The following is a 24,454-nucleotide window of genomic DNA, read 5'->3' as shown; positions in this document are numbered from 1 at the left end:
CAACTGGTTCTCCCATAGCACTCTCCATACAGTGATGTGGTCAACGTTACCTTGTACAGCAGCAACTTCTCTGATCCTGACATTAGGGTTATCGTCAACTGCACGAAGAATTGTCAAGTCCATTGCAGGTGTCCTCGTCGTTCTAGATCTTCCCCAGTCGCGAGTCATAGGCTGGAATGTTCCGTGCTCCCTAAGACGCCGATTAATTGCTTCGAACGTCTTCCTGTCGGGACACCTTCGTTCTGGAAATCTGTCTCGATACAAACGTACCGCACCACGGCTATTGCCCCGTGCTAATCCATACATCAAATGGGCATCTGCCAACCCTGCATTTGTAAACATTGCAGTGACTGCAAAACCACGTTCGTGTTGTTGCTACGTACTGATGTGCTTGATGCTAGTACTGTAGAGCAATGAGTCGCATGTCAACAAAAGCACCGAAGTCAATATTACCTTCCTTCAATTGGGTCAACTGGCGGTGAACCGAGGAAGTACAGTACATACTGACGAAACTAAAATGAGCTCTAACATGGAAATTAAGCGTTTCCGGACACATGTCCACATAACATCTTTTCTTTATTTGTGTGTGAAGAATGTTTCCTGAAATTTTGGCCGTACCTTTTTGTAACACCTTGTTTAAATACCTATGAGGCCTGGATATACCAGAGAGCCGGCCGGGGTGGGCGAGTGGTTCTAGGCGCTTCAGTCTGGAACGACGCGACTGCTACGGTTGCAGGTTCGAATCTTGCCTCGGGCATGGATGTGTGTGATGTCCTTAGGTTAGTTATGTTTAAGTAGTTCTAAGTTCTAGGGGACTGATGACCTCAGCAGTTAAGTCCCATAGTGCTCAGAGTCATTTGAAGCATATACCAGAGAACTGGAAGTACCTGCAGGTCGGGAACTCCGTTGGTGGCGTAGGAAGAGAGGAAGAAGCCGGTGGTCTGCGTGAGCCCGGTGCTGGACATGGGTCCGTCGCGGTTGGTGAGGAACTCGGCGATGGAGTAGTTGGTGAGCACCTCGGTGGAAGATTCGTTGATGTAGAAGCCGACGCCCACGGAGACGTGGTTGTGCAGGTTCTGGCCGACGCCGGGCAGGTCGTGCACCAGGTCGACGCCGACGCTGGCCAGGTGGTCTGCGGGGCCCACGCCGGACAGCAGCAGCAGCTGCGGGGAGCCGATGGCGCCCGCCGATAGCACCACCTCGCGGCGCGCCTGCACCGTGTGCTGAGTGCCGTTCGAGTCCAGGTACTGCACGCCGTACGCCTTCTTGGTCGCGGGGTCGATCAGCACCTTGGTCACGTGCGCGTTGATGCCCACCTCGATGTTGTCGCGGCTCTCCGCCGCCGGCCTCAGGTACGACCTGCAAGTGAGCGCGGGATCAGCTACCGGGCCTGTGCGTCAGAGCACAGCAGGCACCACGGTGTCCACGAAGGCGTTACAGTTAATGTCTCATTCTGTAAAAGCATGAATATACGCAAATCTTCTTTTAGGGAGGGCTTTCAACAAATAATGTATCGCAGTTTTTCCCGAACAATTTCGGTTGCAAAAATGCGGACTTTAGTGAGGGACATAGGATAATATTCCTGCTTCAGCTCCTACAGTTCCATGGAGTTCCGGTAGCTGGCGGCGCTATATGTAGCCTTGAAAATGGCGTCTGTAACGGAGGTGCCTTCCAAGCATAGAGCTGTCTTCGAGTTTCTTTAGACGGTAAACAAGAGCATCGCAAATATCGATAGGCGCTTGTAGAATTTCTACTGAGAACTCGCAGTGTACAAAAGTACGGTGAGTCTGTGGGCGAGACTTCTGTCATCACCGCAGCAAGACCGCGCAAACCTGTCCGATCTCTCGCGAGCCGACCGGCTGTGGCTCCTGCAATGTTGTAACGTGCGAACCTCTCATTCGAGGTGATCGACGGATCGCAGTCAGACACCTCGCTGGTCAATTGGACGGCTTTGTTGGTAGTGCTGACACACTCGTCCACTAGTTGGGGTACTCAAAGGTGTGTGCATGCTAGCTTCCTCGCCGCGTAACAGAAGACCATAAAGAGCAACAAAGGACCATCCGCGCGGATCGTGACAATTTTTTTGTCGAACTTCGTCACGGGAACGAAACATGGTTTCATCACTTCGAACAGGAAGCAAAACGACTATCCGTGGAGTTACGCCACACAACTTCTCCTTCAAAGAAAAATTTCAAAGCTGCACACTCAGCTGGAAAAGTCATGGCGAAGGTGTTCTGAGGGTCTGAATGGTTTATTCTGTTTGATGACCTCCCTCGTGGTGCAACGATCAACTCCAAAGTGTATCATGCTATCCTCAGAAAATGGAAGACACGACTTCACAAAAGACACGACTTCACAAAGTGCAAACGACCTTTGTTAACTTATCCACGACAATAAATGGCCTCACACAGTCTGACCACCCTAGAGGAGCTCAGAAAGTTTCACTGGATTGTTCTTCCTCATCCACCTTACAACTCGAATCCCGCACCTTCCGATTTCCATCTGTTTGGCCCAATGAAGAATGCACTTCGCGGGAAGTAGTGCATAGCCAATGGGAAGGTTATTGATGCACCAAGACGGTAACTCCACGTCGACCAGTAGCGTGGTACCATCAGGTATACAGCCCCTCGCAGTAATATGGCATAAGGTCGTCGCATAGAACGGAGATTATGTTGAGAAATGGGGTGTCGTAGCCAAAAGAATGGGAGATAATATGATGTATTGGAATCCTGAATCCAATCAATGTGCTTTCAGGAAAAGATGTGGTGCATTACTTACTGAACGCCCCTCGTACAGTCTATTTCCTTATGGCGATATTGATAATCTACTAACAAGTCTTGCTCATTAGATGGTTCTGCAAGTATCTTCATATGTGTATAACTACTGCACCCTAAGTCCTGTTGAACATTTTTGCTGTTGTCATGCCCTGGACTCCCTCTTCAACCTGTACACTCCACATTTACCGCCATTGTCATATTTACTATTTCATAGGGATTCGGGATATATCTTCTCAGCCTCTCCCTTCTGTTACTCTTGTTCTACCACAAATTAATTGACTTCCCATATCGATACAGAACCTCTTCATTACTCAATCTGTCGAACAGATACAACCTTCATAACTCTTAAAGTTATTTTATATGTTAAATGCTTTATTTTTTTTTTTTAGAAAACTCGTTCCCAGTCTACATTTTACACTCTCATCACATCTGCCTTTTTAAATGACTCATCGCCTTATTTCAATGCCTCATTTCCTAATTTAGTTCATACAACACCACTTGATTTAATTCGACTACACTCCATTATCCCTCTTTCACTTTTGTTGCTTTTCATCTTACATCTTCTTTTCAGGACATTTATCATTCCGTTAGACATTACTTCAAAGTCCTTTCCTGTGTCTGACAGAAACATTGTGTGATCGGCAAACCTTTTATTTCTCTTTTCTGAACTTTAACTCGCTTTCCAGATCCCTCTTTGCTTTCCTTTACTGTTTGCTCAGTGTACAGATCGAATAACAACTGAAATCTCTTACAACCCCTCTCATTCCATTCTCAACTAGTGCATCCTTTTCATGTCCCTCGACTCTTACAACTGCAGTCTGGTTTCTATATAAGTTGTAAATAACCATTCACCCGATGTATTTAATCCGACATAGCTTCAGAATTTCCATTCAATATTATTAACTGTTTTGCTAAATCTAGGAGAGCTATAAATTTCAGTTTTCCTCTCTGTCTTTTAAGACAAGTCGTAGGATAACATTACTTTAAGTGTCTATACACATCTCCGGAACTAAAACTGGTTTTACCCCATGTCGACGTCTACCAGTCGTTCGTTCTTCTGTAGATTATTCGTGTCGGTTTACTTTAACTCGGTTAGCTAATGTCGTGAAAGCTCCTACCCATTAGATACCTCATAAAAATTGTGAAATTCTCTGTACTGAGTAACAGTAACTAGAATCAGTACGCTGAATAATATTTTCAGCGTGTGTAAAAAGCTGCCGGCCAGTGTGGCCGTGCGGTTCTAGGCGCTTCAGTCTGGAACCGCGTGACCGCTACGGTCGCAGGTTCGAATCCTGCCTTGGGCATGGATGTGTGTGACGTCCTTATGTTAGGTTTAAGTAGTTCTAAGTCCATGGGACTTATGACTTCAGATATTAAGTCCCATACTGCTTAGAGCCATTTCTTAAACTCAAAAAACCATTAAATGGGAATCTTGCACACAAAACACGTTGAATGGTTGAGACGAAACGGAAAGATAGCCCAATCTTGGACTGACTTATATACTTTGATTCCCCACGCTTCACGAGAGTGACCCAACAGCGAGCTGATAGTCTGCACCTGGTCTATGAGGACACGGCTGCAGTGTGCAAGAAGACATCTACATCTCTCCCTTGACCCGATAAAGAAAATTATACAAACAGAACTGTGTCTGCTCTGTTGCGTTATCAGCGTACACTGTCCCTCATATCTCTCCTCGACCTTAACGTTCTTGTCTGAACAACGTGGCAGAAACACCCGTTCCCATCAGAGGAAAATCCTTTTTGTCCCTCGTCATCACTCAGCCGCTTTCTCAAAGTCCTATAAAGTAGCACGAACCTCACTGGAATGACCTCGCTCATTATAACAGAAAACTGATTAAAATCTCCAGCTTCAAGACATAATTAATGACATATCTACAGAAGCAACAATTATGTCTACGTTGTCCTTGTACAAAGTTTCTTCCAACCCGATATTTCTCATTTTCCAGTGCAGTTTATCAAAGTTTGTTTCCCTCAGAACTCGCTATGTCAGAAAATATCGCTTTTGCACATACATTTGTTTCTAAAAATGGTTCAAATGGCTCTGAGCACTATGGGACTTAACATCTGTGGTCATCAGTCCCCTAGAACTTAGAACTACTTAAACCTAACTAACCTAAGGACATCACACACATCCATGCCCGAGGCAGGATTCGAACCTGCGACCGTAGCAGTCGCGCGGTTCCGGACTGAGCGCCTAGAACCGCTAGACCACCGCGGCCGGCATTTGTTTCTTTCACTATCACTATTATCATTATTATTATTATTACCAGTGGTATTAGCAGCAGTAATAGTACCGATACTAATAGTGTAAAATTTATTAGCTCTTAGTCAATACAGAGTCTCTACATACATTCAAATCATTTTTATTCTATGAACACTATTTTATTACTGTTTTTCTTATCGAAATAGTAGTTGTTTTTTAAGGTGAGTATTATGTAAAAACTACGATAAGTATGAAAGCTGATTAGGTTAACCCTTTCGTGAGCCGTGGGAAACATGCTTCCCACTACAATGAACTCGCTCCTAGTCCCGTGGGATTCACAGTTCCCACCTCTGTATGGTGCTACTGCCTAGTGAACAGTATAGGGTACTACTTCCAGTCGGAAGTTCCCGCCGTTTATGCTGTACCTTCACGCAGAGACATTGTATAGCTGAGTGTTGCTCTGTAGAGGAACCGTTCAGTGCCGTTTGCGTGACATTTTGTGATTTTTTACTCAAAGCTATAGTATAAGGGAAGTACTACTGATTTACCCAAATTTATGAAGGAAAAGGTAATATTGGAACGAGTGGAATTCCAGTTTGAAACAAAAGGAGCCATTTCTGCAGTAAAATGGGTGGATAACCGTCCAGTCACTTTCCTGTCCTCAATTCATGACCCATGTGAAACAGCCACAGTGAAAAGGAAAAGCAAGAATGGTACTAGTACAGAGGTTTCTTGTCCTGAAGTTGTGGCAGAATACAACAAAATAATGGGTGGTGTCGATAAGTTTGATCAGTTACGAGAAAGGTATGCTATTGGCAGACGTTCTGTAAAATGTTGGCACAGAATATTTTATTTCCTGGTGGACGTTGCTGCAGTGAACAGTTTTATCCTGTGGAAAATAAGTAAAAGAGAAAGTGGACAGCATGATCAGCTCACATACAGGATCCATCTAGCCAGACAACTGATCGCTGGCTTCTCATCCCAAAAAAGGCATGGACAAAAACCTGTCTTCCTGGCAAAAAGGGGTAAAGTACCTGAAGATTTTCGTCATGTGGCTGTAGGGGAGCATCAACGCAGTTTAGGAGAAACCCACTGGACGTGCCGTCATTGTAGAACCAAAGCTGCGGAAAAGAGCACTCGCTGTGTTTGTACATATTGTCAAATACCACTTTGCATAGACTCATGTTTCAGAAAATTTCATGGCAAGTAATTATGAACAATCATTGTAACAAGAGGAGTAAATTTATCAAATAAATATGACATATATTGAAAAAGTTGTTTTTGTCATTTAACTCCAAGGAAGGGCAGTGGAAAGAGTACTTCCCACCTTGTTGTGTGACCTCACTTTCACAATTGGAGCAAATTTGATATTCTGTATGATAAATATGCCTATCTGTTAACTACTATCTGCTCTCCATTCATTAAACAAAACTGCTTAATAATTTTGCCCACGAAAGGGTTAAATAAACATATGAGTAGAATGTGGTTACCTGCTGGGCTCGTGTCGGAGCCCCTGGTAGACCATGGCTTGCGCCCTGTTGATGCCCGTCTGGTTCTGGCCGTTGAGGTCGCCTCTGCGGTAGCCGATGGCCTCCCCGGCGGCGATGACGTACTCGGTGAGCGGCGGCGCGTACGGGAAGTGCTGCACCACCATGGGGCCACCCGTGCCGTGGAAGCCCTCGTCCACCTCCTCCGGGTTCAGGTTGTGCTCACCTGCCGGAGGCGAACTACATCAGCAACGGCCATGGAGTACAGACGAGAAATCGAGGAACTAAAGAGCTGGTTGGAACGCCCCAAGGAGCTATGCAGCACCCCGCCTGCAGTTGCTACATTACTTCCTGTGCGCTGCAAATTTTTCCGTCGCTTAGCGTGAATGTGTTATTGAAAGTGTGCCGGTTTCGTGTCAGGGGCTGTAATGATCTCATGTAGTGAGTCGCGTTCGTGTTGATGACGACAGTGACAGTGACAAAGAAGGCGGATCGGGAAATCAAGTGTCAGCACATAGCCTATTATTGTGGCTCTTGTGAAATATAATGTTAACGTTTTAGCATGGAGAATTCTCAGTCAAATCAATGAGAAGAATTAAGTGAAACTGCTGCCCTATCTGTTACTGCTTCCCTATCTCCAGATAAAAGCTATCTCACTTGGAAGTCCGAGATCGAACATACAGGAGATGTTTCACTCACTTGAAGTGAAAGAAAATGGTATGGGGGAAGTCCACAAGCACGAAACCGAAAGCAGTGAATCAATGGAATAATTATATGCATGTTCTGTTTAAAACACAATAGAATGTGAGGTAGGCTTTTACAGCATGGGATGACACCAATCCACAGTTCTGGATAACTTGTTGTATAGCCAGTCCCCTAAGGAAATTATAAGCTACAAGAGGTAAACAATCAGACAAGGAATTAAATGCTCATTCGGCCCCAAGAGAGTCCTAACTGGTTCAACTGGTTCAAATGGCTCTGAGCACTATGGGACTAAACATCTGAGGTCATCAGTCCCCTAGACTTAGAACTGCTTAAACCTCACTAACCTAAGGACATCACACACATCCATGTCCGAGGCAGGATTCGAACCTGCGACCGTAGCAGTCACGCGGTTCCGGACTGAAGTGCCTAGAACCGCACGGCCACCGCGGCCGGCGCTACACAGTCGCTGAGGTATGGCAAAATCTCAGGTTTACGCTACAGTTAAGAGTATAACGCTTGCAATCATAAATATTCAAGAAACATTTGGTGTCACGCTGCTCATTTGAAAGTCCGCTCTTCCAGTAAAATATTTTATTATATAATTTTACTCCCTACTGTACGTCACCTCTTTTTTTTTAACTCTACTTCTAAATGTCTACTTTCCGACATAATTGATGACATAGTTCGTTGAAACCGGTAATGTAACCCCTTCTTTTTAAACAAAACAAAATTATGTACTGTGACTATGGCTTCACTATTGTAATGTCACACAAGCATTTACATTTATAAAATACTTCTACTTGATTGGATGACAGACCAGCTAACTGCAATTTAAAAATGTATGACGAACGTAGGTTTTGACTGTAGCCCAAACATACTCATACCACTTATACGGGTTGTGTCATGTAAGTTCCCTTTTATTCAATTGCATTTCATTTTTTATTCTGTCGACTAAAGAAACGATGGCTGTTTTATATTTGTATTTCAACTATGTTGCATTTTGAGCAGACACTAGGAAATGGCTATACAGGCCAGGCGACTGTGACCGAAAGTCTGAAAAGTATGGCAATGGGTATGAAAATGAGCCAAATAGTGTGCCTTTCAATTGTTTCCACGTACTTTTTATCTCTTAATGGAGGGTCTTTTCCCTTCTGTTTTCACTTACTCCATCTTCTGTGGCTTGTCTGTTCTGAAAGTGGACTTACGAACGATTTCGGATTTGTTGTTGGTAGCAGGTACAACCATCCTGAGGATATGCGACTTTACCTGACTTGAATGGTATCGATCAGACGCTAAGCCATTCACATGGGCAGGCGCCCATACAAGAATATGAAAAGAGCCTTGGATTAAACGCAGCTTGATCCTTGTAGAATTCCTTGCCATTTTCGACTCTCCTACTCTTCATGCTACTTTATTCTCCGAAATTTCGCTGTGAAATTTGGAAATTGACGCATGTACAAATATTTAAATGAGTTATTTTTTGGAGGGCCATGTCCCCAGCCGTTGGATAAGCGCCTGAGTCACACCGAAACTGTTCAGTTATGAAAAGTACAAATAAGAGGCTATTACAATCCACCTTATGATAGCCTGTGAAGTTCAGAACTCAAGTATGTTCCTCCCAAAGCATTTTGAAGCAACTCTCACAAATACTCGATAAAATCGACTTTGATGTTTTCCGATCATTTTGAATATGCTAAACAAAGGTGGTATTCTTTCGACAAGCAGAGTGGCTATGTGGGAGATTGCTTGGCTCACACACGAGACGCCTGGGTTCGAATAGTGGCGGAATCAAGCTTTCAAACAAATGTGCATGTTCTAAGAGCATTTACGTGAAAAGTAAAATAAAAGAGATAGAATAAATTAATTTGTAATTTGTTTAATTATACAGTCCTGATTAACGAACTTTTATAAAAGATTGGTAATTAATAATTTTGTGTGTAACGAAAACTGGATTTTTGTGTGCAATGACAATAATTAAAAATAAGATGACGTGCATTTTTCATAAAATGATAATTAGATGTGTTAATTAGGATATATTTGATGAATGTTATATTTGAATTCCGTAAGTATTTGAACTGAACAGAAAAGAAAGAAAAAAATATTGACCGAAATGACACTCGATCTAGCGATTACCAGTTTCGTGCGCTTTATGTACTGTACGCTTCACAGAAACGCCCGTAGAAGCACTTTCGTTCGAAGTTTGATTCCATTTGTAATCAAATACCCCCGCCCCCACCGGCCCCCGTCGCAACGCCCCCCCCCCCCCCTCACCCCACCACCCCCCACAATCTAGCGAGCACACTACGACATAGCCATACTGCTAGTCGAAAAACAAGTACCTTATATTACCGATTTAAACATACTTGGAAAACTTCAAAGTCTATTTCATCCACTATCTTTCAGAGTTGCATTGAACTACCCTAGAAGAGGTATATTTGAGTTCTGATTTTCACGTACCATAAATACAGAAAATTACAAAAAACCGGTTTGCCGTATGATTCCGTATTAAGTGCTCTTAGCAGGAGTGGGACGACCTCGCACTGTGGCAAATCGGGAAGTACTTACGTGATTTTGGCTGAATGCATTAAAGAAAAGAAAGCGCCGCCGCAGGAAGCACTCACTCTTGATGAAGTAGGGCAGCACGTCGTCGTAGCCCCAGCCGGAGTTGCCGTTGCTCGCCCACTCGTCGAAGATGGAGCGGTGGCCACGCGTGTACATCATGCCGTTCAGGGACCCGGAGCCGCCCACCATCTTGCCCCTCGGCCAGCTGCACAGGCCGCCCTGCCCCAGGCAAGCGTTCTCCTGGGCTACCTGAGGACAAAACAACCAGACCGCCTCAGATCCCACACCTAGAGGCAGCAGTGTGGTCATCACTGTGGTACTGAAGTGGCCTCTAAATCTCAACACAGGACAAACTAAACTAAACCGTGCGGCGTGCGGCGTTGCTGTACTCCGACCTTGCCCCGCTAAACAAACGCTACTTCCATTCTCCCCTGAAGCACTACCCACCTCCTAAGCCGAGGTCCCTAATGCATACCTACACGATGCCATTCGACTTGGTGATACGCCAGTTTGAATCCTGATGGTAGATGAAAATTTCACTGCCACTATTTGGCCAGCAAGGGGAAGGTACGTGGCTGCTTAAAGTTCTTTATTACCAGACTTCGTGCCAGTATACTGGATTACATTCCAAACCTCTCCGCAGTGTTCCAAGAAGTCATGTGACTCTGTTAATGGTGTTCCGTCCTCGGAAGAGGACGTTAAGCCCGGCAGCCCTCTTGGTGTCATTCGAAAGGTGTAGACTATATGCCGACACTGGGTTTCACCCCCTCCCTTCTCTCAACATCGTCACACAAAACAAACGTAATACCATATTATGCACACACCAGTTACACTTTCCTACACTCAGTAAATACACACAAGATGCAGTTGTCACATTCCCACAAAGAAAGGGGCCGTGGTGCGCGACAGAAGAAAACTCTTTCCGACTAAGCGGCCCAAACCATTTCTCAGGGTATCTCCACATAGTAAATGTATCTATAGAATGAACGTAGCCTATTGCGCGTGTTCTCAACATGAAACAGGGATAGTCATGTGATTTTGGGACGATGTTACTTGTCGACAATCTGCTATAACAGCGAAACTTTAAAATTACACGTATTCGCCTTGTTTTCATACGTTCCTGCACGTTTGAGTTTTAGTACCAGCTGTAGTGCAGTATCGTCATTGCTGCATATGTAAGGAGAAGTATGTGTAAGGACGACCAGTTACTTTCCATAAGTATGTACAACAAATGTATAGTTGTATACTGATATGAGCCACTTAATATGTTGAAAAATATCGAGGCGCAACATTATAAGATCCATTGTAGAGATAATTTCTACGATTATGGCTATGTGTTTATCAGGCAAGAGCTGGATAAATTTGCAAATATGTTCGAGTAAACTGCCACGCACTGTATATATATCATGTGCAGGTAAAATTTATACATGACAATTTGATTAATTTCCTCCGATTTTTGCAGGCTCTCAAACTCTTGTGTGTAATTAATTATTTCTACATGAGACAGTTTCCTATACAGTGTCACTGTAACGTAATTAATTAGCACAGAAATTCGACAGTATGAATAAGTACAATATGAAACGTAAGAAAATATTGTTGGCTGTCAATTATTTTCCTGTTACAGAAAAAAATAAAGTGGAATCTGGGCTACGATACTGTGACGAAAAACCACAATACCATTGCTCTTTACCTCTTTAAGCCAACTTCAGTTCCCGGTATTTTATTGTTAAAATTTGTGTAAAACGCGTATACAAAGTTTCACTGCACTTCTGAATGTGAGCTATCTGTAGTAGCGAAGTAATAGCACTCGAAGTACGCAAAGCGTTATACGGGGCGCTGTCCCAAACTCACGTGACTTGAGCTGCAGGAGCTGTTGCGACGGAATTCTCGTTCTGCGCATCCTAATGCTCACTCCATACATATTTATACTCTATGGGTATCCCAGCCAACCATGGCATACGGATTTGCTATTTTTATTAAAACACTCATTTCTTCCAGCCATTAATGTCGGCTTTTAAAACCGGAGCTGACATTTTTTCTTTCAAGGAGCTCGTGTTCCCGAAGAAGTTTATTCCGGTGGTACTAATGTAGATCGGTACACCTAAGTAAGAAACCCACCATGGACATATCTATCCTTCTAATTAAATAAAAATAAAAGACGGTTTTTCATGTCATTGTGAAATGGAAACGCGAGGAAACAAAACAGCTAAACTAAGACAAATCAGGTCTGATGTAATGACGCACAAGGACCATTGTACAATGCAGAGGGTACTTGTAATAAATCACATGAAATCACCGTAATGAATCGTTCGTGAGTTCCAAAGTGCTGCCAACAGTCCAGCTAGGACAATGACTGGGCACAACGAGTTAAAAAGCAGCTCCTCCTAAACCAAATATTTCTGCAGTCAGAGCAAAATGACGATTGAGGTGGTGTAAAGAGCGACGCAATCGGACAGTGGACGACTGCAAACGTGTCATTTGGAGTGATGAATCACGCTATACCCATAGAAATCCGATGGAAGGGTTTGGGTCTGACGAATAACTGGAGAACGTTCCCCTCTATTATGTAAAGTGTCGACAGTGAAATACAGAGAAGGTGGTATTACCAAATGGGTGTCTTGTCGTGCTTTTGGTATGATCCTCGTATTGCGGTTAAGAAAAAGCCAAATGCGGAAGGATCTGAATACATTTTATAGCTTCATGTACTGCCTACAGATATGACACAGTTCGGATAAATGATTGTTCGTATCAGCGTGACAATTCACCTTGTTATAAATCAGCATTTGTGAGTCAATGGTTTGCGCACAGTAACATTCCTGAAATGGACTGTTCCCACAAGAAACCCTATTTGAACCGAATGGAACATCTGTAGGATGAGTTGGAAAGTCGACTTCGCTCGAGACCCCATCGTCCGACGTCACTATGCTTCTTGTTTGGGCTCATGAGGAAGAATCGGTTGCCATTCCTACACAGACATTCAGACAGTTCATGGAAAGTGTACCCAGCATATTTCAAGCTGTCATAAAGGAGAAGAGTGGTCACACACTATATTGATGTCTACCAGTAGGTGTCTCGACATTTTTAATCACATAGTATGAGTATGAAGCGTGGTTTTTGAGTTACTGTATGTAGTGATTGCATTCACGTAACGTCCAGTTTGTTCTGCTTTGATACAGATGACCTGAACATCTGAATTTGACCAGAATTGACAGACTAAATGAAATAATAAGATTAGCTGTATACTATAGTTTGCAGTTCCTAATAACCAAAAACCTCATGACTAAAGTTAATTTGATAGAAGTTTATGTCTAAGTACACTCGTATAGTATGAATGGCTGGGAGACCAAGAAGGGCAGGTGTAGCTGTCTGAACTCGAAAGATATTTTCTGTCCTTCGCAGCGATGGGCACCTTTCCTTCACGAAGCGTCAGCATTATGTGCTGTTGTGTTAAGTGCAGTTGACTGTAATGGATGTGTGCCTAGTGTGATGTCATGTGGCGCCGGCATAGAATACTCCTCCCAAACAGCACCAAGGGGTCCATCGAGTTTAACGTCCCCGTGCAACAGTATTGCATGCCATCACTTCGTAAGAAATTTCAAATTTAATCCAGGACACTGGCGAAAAAACTGGTGATCAGGGCCATCACCTCTAATTTACCCCAGCCCCCAACCCCCGCCGTGAAGGTAAAGGGAAAGTTGTCAACAGTGCGCGGCCTACCCGGATGATCACCCATCCAAACAGTGGCCATGTCCGGCTGTGCTCAACATCCACCATCTTACGAGTCGTGTTTTTTAAGTAAGTCACGTTTTGAAATTAAAAAAAGACGTACTAAGATATTTCAATAATTTTATTTTTACATGAAAGCCTGTACCTTAATCTACGCACTGACACCATTACAGTCTGATTCTTCCTTGTTTACGTTGTGTACTGAATGTTTAAGATGCCTCCGATAATCGTGAGTCCCGCCGACTGTGAAGTACGGTCTGTTATAAGATTTCTTATTGCTAAAGGCCTAAAAGCGATCGATATTCATCGTGAGATCTGTGCAATTTACGGAGAAAACATTATGAGTGATGGAATGGTAAGAAAGTGGGTGAGAGCACTTAAAGAGGGGCACATAAATGTGCATGATGAACAACGGAGTGGGCGTCCTTTGGTCGTTAAGGAAAATTTGGTGCAGGAAGTGGACAATAAAGTGAGAGAAAACAGACGCTTTACGATTTCCTCCTCACGGGATGACTTTCCTAATGTTTCTCGTAGTGTTTTGTATGTCATAGGGACCGAGCACTCCAATTACCGAAAATTGTGGGCACGTTGGGTACCGAAAATGTTGACGAATGTGCACAAAACCAAATGTTTAGACAGTGCATTGACTATCCTTGAGCGGTACCACAACGACGGTGATGATTTCTTAAGCCAAATTGTAACGGGCGATGAAACATGGGTGACCTATGTCACACCAGAATCAAAGCAACAGTCCATGGAAGTTGAGTAAGGGCATCATTTTGCAACAAGACAATGCTCGTCCGCATGTGGTGAATCAGACCGAAGATCTCATCACATCTTTTCGATGAGAAACTCTAAAGTCTAGACCATCCTCCGTACAGCCCCGATCTTGCGGCCATGCCAACAACTATGGATTCCGAAAAAATCGATCGTATGAAACCTAACTCGCGCTTTTCCCACGTGACATCCTGAAAGACACGGATCGAGGCAGTCAATCAGATTCAATATTTCTTGACTTCTAAAAGCAGTTGATGACTATGCTCACTATCGAAAGTACTGTCGTACAGTGTACCAAGCGAATTTTATCACTGACGACTCCTTGGTGAGGAGGACACAGCATGTTGTCTTGGATGGAGAATTATCGACAGATCTAAATGTAACTGGGCGGTCAGCGTCTTCAAGACGATGACGAAGTCAAAACAGTGGCGATGCAGTGGTTAACAAGTCAGGCGGCAGACTTCTATGAGGACAGTATTCAAAAACTGGTACAACGTTATGACAAGTGCGTCAATATTGGCAGAAATTATGTAGAAAAGTAGATTAAGGTACAGGCTTTCATGAAAATATAAAATTATTCAGATATCTTAGCACGTCTTTTTTTAATTTGAAAACGGTGCTTACTTAAAAAAAATGCGCCTCGTACATAAACCAGTGTATTCACTGCGGCACGGCCATTTGCAGCTTATGAGCACGCCCTCCTTCAGTCTGCTGCAGTGTGAAAGTCTGGTCCCGTATTCCCACCTGCGAGCAACACCGACTCAAAGGAAGGCCTCTGCGCTTGTTCGTGACGTCACGTCAGTTAGGCACGGCGAACGCCAGGTATGTTGCAGGCAGAAACGCCTGGGCGTGCTTATCACTATAAATCTCTTATTTTTGGACAAAATGTTTGATGTTGTTTTGGATTCTGCAGTTTTATTTAGATGAAAGATTTTCTTACTATCGTAAAGCTACAATTGAAGATCGTAGTTCTGTATTGCTGAATCCTGTCGAAACAAACGTAGATCAATATGAGAAGATGCTTTGCCCCATTGCAAGCTTCGGAAATTTTACATTCAAGTAACTATATTTACTTGATCCATTTTGACATCGAAACTTACCTCAACCCCCTTACAATGAACTCGTTACTTTTATTTATTTATTTTCGTTTGACATCGTCACTGGAAGTGTGAACTAATTGACATGTGTAAATGTCCAAATGTGCCAGTCATTAGATTACAGTCGTTTTCAACGAAAGGAATTCTAAACAGGAAACAAAATAGCTTCATACATCGAAAATACTGCTGAGCTTAAACTTTTTTAAACATGCACATTAGAAAAGATAAATATTCTCCTCTTGCAACTGAAACGAGGAACTTTATAAGATAAAAAAATTTTATTTGATGAAACAAGTATCTCTCTTTTGCCTCTTCTTCTGTCCCCCACACCCTCACCCAACGTGTAGAATCGCAAGATATTTCATTAACATTCAGTGCTCCTCACCCCATAGTCAACCAAGATACCTAAAGAAGAGCACCAATATGTTCACAGTTTCTTGTAAAAGCAACCCAGTACAAACGTAACTTCCTCAGATTTACAAATAAGGCAAAGAAGCACGAATTCTGTTGCTGCTGGACCATGAAGTTGTTTTTGTATGTCAATCCTTAAAACAGGTGGAAATTTAAGTTCAGGAGTACACTATTTGTTAAGAAGTGTAATGAACTGCACAATTAATTGATTGCAGAAATCTCTCAGAACAATGTGTTTTGGTCAACTACCGCCAGTAGTTTCACATTTTCCTGTGTCAGAGTGGGATACACCACCATTATGAGTGTGCCTGCAACAGACCTGGCGCTCGCCGTGCCTAGCTGACGTGACGTCACGAACAAGCGCCGAGGCCTTCCTTTGAGTCGGTGTCGCTGCGAGCCGCGCCGGCTTACCGTGGTGTAGTTCCAGTCGACGACGGTGCCGACGCCGGACATGGCGTAGGTGGGTATCTCGGTGATGGTGGGTTCCTCGGGCCCGGCCTCGAGCAGCAGCACCGTGCTGGCCGCGTCCTCGCTGAGCCTGGCGGCGAGCGCGCTGCCCGCCGGCCCGGCGCCCACCACCACGTAGTCGTACGCCGGCACGCCGCGGACGTCAGCGCCGGCCTGCAGCGAGGAGGCGTCGTGGCCGGCGCGCCGGCACGCGTCCGAGATGTCGCAGCGCGCCTGCACCAGCGCCTGCAGCGCCGTCATGAACGCCACGAACGAGCTGCCGCACGCCTCGCCGATCAGCGGAGCGTCGTAGAACGAGCACGAGCTGCACGTCACCGCCGACATTGCTGGCCTGCGCAAGGTGTCAGTGCCAGTGGCGTCGATAAACAGCTCAAACCGCTGAAACTTAACAGCGCTCGAGGGCCTGAAGGAATCCCTGTCGGATTCTCTACCGAATATGCGGATAACTTTCAATTATTGTACTATCAAGACATTGGAGAAAAACTAGTAATTTTTAGCCTAAATGTTAAAATTCTAGATTATAGGAGAAAGTGAGACGAACACTTTGAAAGAATGGAGAGTGGCAGACTCCCCTTAGAGTCTAGAAATGACACTACTGGCTATTAAAATTGCTACACCATGAAGGAATGCAGATGATAAACGGGTATTCATTGAACAAATATATTATCCTAGAACTGCAATGTGATTACATTTTCACGCAATTTGGGTGCATAGATCCTGAGAAATCAGTACCCAGAACACCCACCTCTGGCCGTAATAACGGCCTTGATACGCCTGGGCATTGAGTCAAACAGAGTTTGGATGGCGTGTACAGGTACAGCTGCCCATGCAGCTTCAACACCATACCACAGTTCATCAAGAGTAGCGATTCCCGTACTGTGACGAGCCACCATCGACCAGACGTTTTCAATTGGTGAGAGATCCGGAGAATGTGCTGGCCAGGGCAGCAGTCAAACATTTTCTGTAACCAGAAAGGCCAGCACAGGACCTGCAACATGCGGTCGTGCATTATCCTGCTCAGACGTAGGGTTTCGCAGGGATCGAATGAAGGGTAGAGCCACGGGTAGTAACACATCTGAAATGTAACGTCCACTGTTCAATGTGTCGTCAAGAGGTGACAGAGACGTGTAACCAAAGGCACCCCATACATCACGCCGGATGATACGCCAGTATGGCGATGACGAATACACGCTTCCAATGTGCGTTCGCCGCAATGTCGCCAAACACGGATGCGACCATCGTGATGCTGTAAACAGAACCTGGATTCATCCGAAAAAATGACGTTTTGCCATTCGTGCACCCAGGTTCGTCTTTGAGTACACCATCGCAGGTGCTCCTGTCTGTGATGCTGCGTCAAGGGTAACCGCAGCCATGGTCTCCGAGCTGATAGTCCATGCTGCTGCAAACGTCGTCGAACTGTTCGTGCGGATGGTTGTTGTGTTGCAAACGTCCCCATCTGTTGACTCAGGGATCGAGACGTGGCTGCACGATCCGTTACAGCCATGCGGATAAGATGCCTGTCATTTCGACTGCTAGTGATATGAGGCCGTTGGGATCCAGCACGGCGTTCCGTATTTCCCTCCTGAACCCGCCGATTCCATATTCTGCTGACAGTCATTGGATCTCGACCAACGCGAGCAGCGATGTCACAATACGATAAACAGCAATCGCGATAGGCTACAATCCTACCTTTATCAAAGTCGGAAACGTTATGGTACGCATTTCTCCTCCTTAAACGAGGCATCACAACAACGTTTCACCAGGCAACGCCGGTCAGCTGCTGTTTGTGTATGAGAAATCGGTTGGAAACTTTCCTCATGTCAACACGTTGTAGGTGTCGCCACCGGCGCCAACCTTGTGTGAGTGCTCTGAAAAGCTGATCATTTGCATATCACAGCATCTTCTTCTGTCGGTTTAATTTCGCGTCTGTAGCACGTCATCTTCGTGGTGTAGCAATTTTAATGGCCAGTAGTGTACAAGTGCCAAGGAAGAGAAGATAGAAGAAGACCCCGGCAACGATGGGTAACGTAACAGGCAATTTCTCCTATTACCTGAAGAGAAGAAGAAGATGACACCGTAGATTCCTCGTACAAAATATCGTAACCAGTAGTTGAAGAAACCACAGCTTACACACGTCTACAACAAGGCTAGCAAAAGTGACCCACTAACTACTGCCCAACATCATTGACGTCCATTTGTTGCAGAACCTTAGAACATAGTCTGATCTTAAATGTGATGAGCTACCTCGAACTGTACGACCTCCTTCATGCCAACAACGATGGATTCCGAAAAAATTGATCGTATGAAACCTGACTCGCGCTTTTCCCACGTGACATCCTGAAAGCCACGTATCGAAGCAGCCATTAAGGTGCAATGTTTCTAGACTTCCAAAAGCCGTCGACAACTATGCTCACTATCGAAAGTACTGTCGTACAGTGTACCAAGCGAATTTATCACTGACGACTCCTTGGTGGGGAGAACACAGCATATTATCTTGCATGGTGAGTTATCGACAGATCTAAATGTAACTTCAGGTGTCCCACCGGGAAGAGTGTTGGGACCCTTGCTGTCCATGTTGTATATTGACATGGCAGATAATTCCTCAGAGTTTTTGCAGGCGGTGCGGTTATCTACAGCAAAGTACTGCCTAAAAAAAGCTGCACTATTATTCAACCGGATCTTGATAAGATTTCAATGTGGTGAAAAGATTAGAAAATTGTTTTAAATGTTCAGAAACGTAAAATTTTGCAACGTTCGAAACGAAAAAAACTTCATACCCTATGACACAATATCAGCGAGTCACAGTTCCAGTCGGTCAACTCACGAAAAGCTGGCTGTCCCAGTCTGTAGTGATATGAAATTGAACGATCATACATGCTAAGTCACAGGTAAAGCAGGTGGAAGAAATCGCTTCATTGGTTGAGTACTAGAGAAATGCTATCGATCTACAAAGGAGATTCCACTCATGCGGTCCGTCCTGGTATATTGCTCAAGTGCGTGGGATCCGAATCAGATAGGACTAACAGGGGATTTAGAATGTATACAAAAAGAAGGCTGCACGAATGGTCCGCAAGTTTGTTTGATGCGTGGGAGAGTATCAAAGAGACTGAAGAAACTGACCTGGCAGCTGCTTGAAGATGACCCTAGAAAGTTCCAATAGTCAGCATTGGGTAATGAATCTAGGAACCCCCTAAGAGGGCGAGGTTAGACAGCGCGAAAAGACCTACTTAAATATTTTTCCCACGCTGCACACGTGCATGAAATGTGAAGGAGTTCGAACAACTGTTATAATGGGAAGCACCCTCTGCCATGCACTTTATAATGATTTTCAGAGTATGGTTATAGATATAGATGAAATACCGCATACTCTACTCCATTATCTGCGGCTCACATTTTAATTGCCTTGTAAATAACCATTGCCAAACGCACATCTCCTCCGCGTAGATACCACACCATCTGAATTAAACTCCTTCGCTTGCGTTGTCGTCTAACAAAAAGCAAAAGCATATAACGCGTGGCACGGAGACTGTGAAGAAACAGGACGGCACAAAAGCCATTGTTACTAATATCTACATCCCCATCTCCATCTATTCTCCAAAGTCACCTTATGGTGTGTTGCGGATATACTTGGTGTAGCACTGCGTCATTCCCCCTTCCCTGTACCAATCGTAAATGGCGCGCAGGTAGAGCGACTGATGAAAAGTCTGAGTACGATCTCGATACTCTCTAATTTTTCACTTTTATTGTTTTTTCACCAGATATCTGTACAGAGACAGACTGCAATTACAAAAGTCGAAGGTCGTGAAAGAGAATCAGTAGTTGGGAAGGACTTGAGACAGTGTTATAACCTGTCCTCGCTGTTACTCAGCCTGTACATTGAGGAAGATGTGAACGAAAACAAGGAAAAATTTGGAATGGGAATTAAAGTTGATGGAGGACAAATAAAAACTGTGATGTTCGCCGATGACATTGTGATACTGTCAGAGGCGGAAAAGGACTTGGAAGAGAAATTGAATGAAATGGATATTGTCTTGAGAAAAGGTTATAAGATCGACATTAGTAAAAGTAAAATAATGGTAATGGACTGTAGTCGAATTAAATGAGGTTAAGCTGAGGAAATTTGATTACGAAATGAGACACTAAAATTGTTACAGGTTTCACTGTTTGGGAAGTAAAGTTGCCTAAGAGATGATACTAAATTCTGACTGTCAGTAGCAAGAAAAATCTTTCTCAAAAAAGAAAAATCTGTTGGAACCAAACAATTTTAAACGTTAGGAAGTCTTTCCTGAGGGTACTTGTCTGAAGTGTTGCCTTTCATGGAAGAAAAACGTGGACTATGAGCACTTCAGGCAAGAAGAGAATAGAAACTTTTAAAACGTGGTGTTACAGATGAATACTGAAGATTAGATGGGTAGATTGTGTAGCCAAACAAGAGATGCTGAACTGGATTGGGGAAAAAGATATTTGTGGCACACCCCAAGTAAAAGAAGGGATCGGCTGGTAGGGCATATCCTGAAGCAAAAAGGCAACACCAATTTGATAATGGAGGAAAAATGTGGGTGGATGAAAACTGTGGGGGAAGACGAAGACTCGACGACACCAAGCAGGTTTCAGTGCGTGGTGGTTGCAGTAGTTAGCAATGGATGAAGAGGATAGAGTACTGAGGAGAGTTGCAACTAACCAATATTCAGACTGAAAACCACAACGACGACAACGACAAGTACAACAACAACAATAACAACAACATGTGCGAACGAACCATTGTATTAGCTGACTATTCCACTAAAGTACGATCCTGGAATTTTGATAGTAAGCTACGCATTGATGCATAACGCCTCTCTTGTGGCGTCACCCACTGAAGCTGGATTACCATCCCATCTCCGTAACACTTTCGCGCCTCTGGAACGAAGCCGTGATAACACACGCGACCTTGTTGGGTGATTAGCTCATACTGAGAAGTACACTCAGCGAGGGTTTTGAAAGCTACCTCCTTCGTAGGTGGACTACTGAGGATTCTTCCAGTGAATCTCCATCTGGCATCTGCAATTCGTTTGACGTAGACGTTCCGTGCACATACCCCTGGGTATGTAATGAATATAATTGTTTCCAGGCATTTCTCGGCAATAGATTAATCAAACAATAATAGATCTCCTCATGTACTTATACGTAGTACGTTCGTTACACCTAGGTACGTTGAGGGTCGATTAACAAACCGTGCACCAAACGTCGATCTGATGCAGGTCTTCGTGCACTTCGCTGCAATTTTCTAGTGTTAACGACTTCTCTGTATACAACAGCATCATTTGTAAAATGTGCCAAGGAGCTACCATAATTATTCACTAGGTCTTTGCATGCTAGCAGCTACTTTCACATGTGAATATTTCTGAGTTAAGAACGACATGCTGTGTTCTATTACTTTCCCTCGAGCAGGTACCAAAGTCCCACAAAATTACTGAAAGTAGATCATTTACGCCATCGACTCAATTATTTTTCATTTTCCATTTTTGGTTAATTTTGGCTATTTTGGCATTTTCTCACGGTAGTCGACCTTCATGAGGATATGCCACAGAGCCATCCTGCCACCGGCCTATGGAAGGCAAACATAAAAATTACAAGTAATCATGCGAAAACTTGCCTTAAGGAACAGTTTAAAAGCAGCTGCAGAAGCGAGGAGTCCGCCCGGTGCTAGTCATCTGTAATAATATAAATTTTCATAGCCGCTGGCAATCGTCAGACAGGCAGTAAGTGCACTTTTGATCCCGTTCGTGTCAACGCAAAAACTGCCATTACAAAGGCGACTCACAGATCGCAACAAAATTTGAAAATCGAAAAAATTAAAGTGTGTTCTACTCGTTTTAATAAACCCCGTTAAACATTAGTCACCTATCATGGGAGTATTTACAGCACGAAGTAATAAGGAACACTTTCAAAAAATGTTCAAATATGTGTGAAATCTTAAGGGACTTAACTGCTACAGCTTACACAATACTTAACCCAAATTATCCTAAGGACAAACACACACACCCACGCCCGAGGGAGGACTCGAACCTCCGCCGGGATCTGCGGCACAGTCCATGAGTGCAGCGCCCTAGACCGCTCGGCTAATCCCGCGCGGCAAGGAACACTTTACTATGCATGCGCATCTCCTTACAGAAAGTAACGAAAGCAGACAATCAAACGTGTCACAAAATTTGTTAAGAGATCTGTCTCCTCTTCGTTCAGCTATTTTTTCTTTTGCTTATTGCGAATCTGTTGCCCTACGTCATCGAACTTATTGATATATTCTGCAACAGTTCTGTCTAATTTAATGCGTTTCTCTATTAAGAAAACTCATTTCCTCCACCTACTTGCGAATTATGTAAATATTGGTGTGTAAAAGGCTCATATGTGAGGTGAACACAGAATTTTCCAGACTACCGTAGTTACATGCAGAAAAGCGCTTTGGTCCCGCTGATAGCAGTTACACGGTAGGATTCCAAGTGAGTAACACATGTTCCCGGTTATCTGACGGACGGTAAGGTAACTATAGGGGAGAGCAGTCGCTAGCTGCCACACGTAACCTGCGGATATGAGGCATAACTGAAAATTATTCGGAGTGTTTAGAGAAGGATATTAACAGCAGACCTCCAAAACAAGCAGCTATCGGCAACGGGTTTAGCGTTCTCTACCGGCACTATCACACCTTTCTTTTTCTCATCATCAGTAAAATTAGCGATGTTAACAGTAGGTAGACGCAGCTTCCCGCGAAGTCATTGTAACACCGCACTTCGTATTGGAAAATGACTGTACCTAATCATGTGACCCAAGTTAGTTCCCGCTACGGCCGGGAAATCAATTCGCCTTGGCCGGCCGGGGTGGCCGAGCGGTTCTAGGCGCTACAGTCTCGAACCGAGCGACCACTACGGTCGCAGGTTCGAATCCTGCCTCGGGCATGGATGTGTGTGATGTCCTTAGGTTAGTTAGGTTTAAGTAGTTCTAAGTTCTAGGGGACTGATGACCTCAGAAGTTAAGTCCCATAGTGCACAGAGCCATTTGAACCAATTCGCCTTGCCGCCTGATATGTTACTTGTGTTTTTGTGCTACAGGCGCTCAACAAAACTGTTATCCGCGACCGTTTAAACGGGAAAAGCAGACACGAATTTCGTAGACCAAATTCACAGCAAGAGTTTCATGAGTCCGTCTTTATCAAGTGTCGCTCTCCTTGGACTATGTGGTGCCAAATAACGGATCTAAAATGTGTCCATATTTTGCATAATGAATCTACTTTTCATCCCCATCGACGCGCAGGTCGCCGAAGTGGAGTCAAATCGAAAGACCTGCACCAGGAGAACGGTCTACCCGACGGGGGCCCTTAGCCACACGATATTTCATTTCACAATGAATCTACTGAATTTGGCTGCCATCCAAAAACTTGGTTAGGTAGCTCAACAAGTACTTCGCTGCACCGTAAAACAGCGGGCTGAATCAGACACAGGTTGAATTGCCACATTGCATTAATGACTGTAGATCTGTTGAAATCGTCTCTCTGAGTGTAAATTTAGGTGGTTTGCCACTATAATCTAACTCAACACTGGGCTCTTGTTCGCTATCTCGACCTTAGAACATTCTAACATATGGAACAAAACGTGCATATTTCTCTGAATAAAATTGTGTGTGAGATCTTGCTCTCCATCCAGGTTAAAAAGACGACGGAGTGACGAACGGTTTGCGAGTGCGCACCGTGCGACGATGGCGAAACAGGAAAGACGCCACGGAAAGGGCGCTCCGAGGACGTCGTGCCACCACGAAGAAAGCATACTGCACTAGAAAGATAAAGACTACTTGAGAACTCTATAGTCAGCTACCAGCTTGTGTGTACCTGTCAGAGAAGGCTGCTCAGACGACGGATGCTGTACTGAGAGTGTCGCTCTGTTCCCGGTGTCAGCTTCTTATAGCAAGCACAGGCAGGCGACGTCGAGGAGGTTGCGTGACGCACGCTGACTCGCAGGACGTTCCACGCAGCTCAGTTTCTGTTAATAGATTGTATGTACACAAGTTGTATTCAGCGGAATCATTTCACCACAGCTGTCGGTGTACTCCGATCGCTCGCGATGACGCGCGTAGGAGCACTTGTCCAAATACTCCCTGGCTGCTGGTGATCGATTGCTAGTCTGAACCGGCGCGAGACAACACCTGTCTCCACTGCGCCTGGTGCGAATCGCTATTGTTCCGCCGGCGTACA

General features: G+C 44.4%; 1 protein-coding gene across 1 annotated transcript in view; it reads right to left on the bottom strand.

The window, feature by feature from the left end:
• The window catches only part of LOC126481204 (glucose dehydrogenase [FAD, quinone]-like), a 38,343-nt gene extending 14,113 nt beyond the window's left edge, over positions 1-24,230 (bottom strand). The window contains exons 1-5 of the mRNA XM_050104802.1: positions 24,092-24,230; positions 16,177-16,564; positions 9,814-10,003; positions 6,491-6,713; positions 888-1,359 (exon numbers count right to left, since the gene is read on the bottom strand). Of these exons, the coding sequence (XP_049960759.1) occupies positions 888-1,359; positions 6,491-6,713; positions 9,814-10,003; positions 16,177-16,557 (1,266 nt within the window). The 5' untranslated portion in view covers positions 16,558-16,564; positions 24,092-24,230. The remainder of the gene's footprint in view (positions 1-887; positions 1,360-6,490; positions 6,714-9,813; positions 10,004-16,176; positions 16,565-24,091) is intronic.
• Positions 24,231-24,454: the final 224 nt, after the last annotated feature.

Source organism: Schistocerca serialis, chromosome 5 (assembly GCF_023864345.2).
Source record: "Schistocerca serialis cubense isolate TAMUIC-IGC-003099 chromosome 5, iqSchSeri2.2, whole genome shotgun sequence".
NCBI classification, from domain to species: domain Eukaryota; kingdom Metazoa; phylum Arthropoda; class Insecta; order Orthoptera; family Acrididae; genus Schistocerca; species Schistocerca serialis.
The sequence above is the reverse complement of the archived record's forward strand: the minus strand, read 5'-3'. Positions and strand labels throughout refer to the sequence as shown.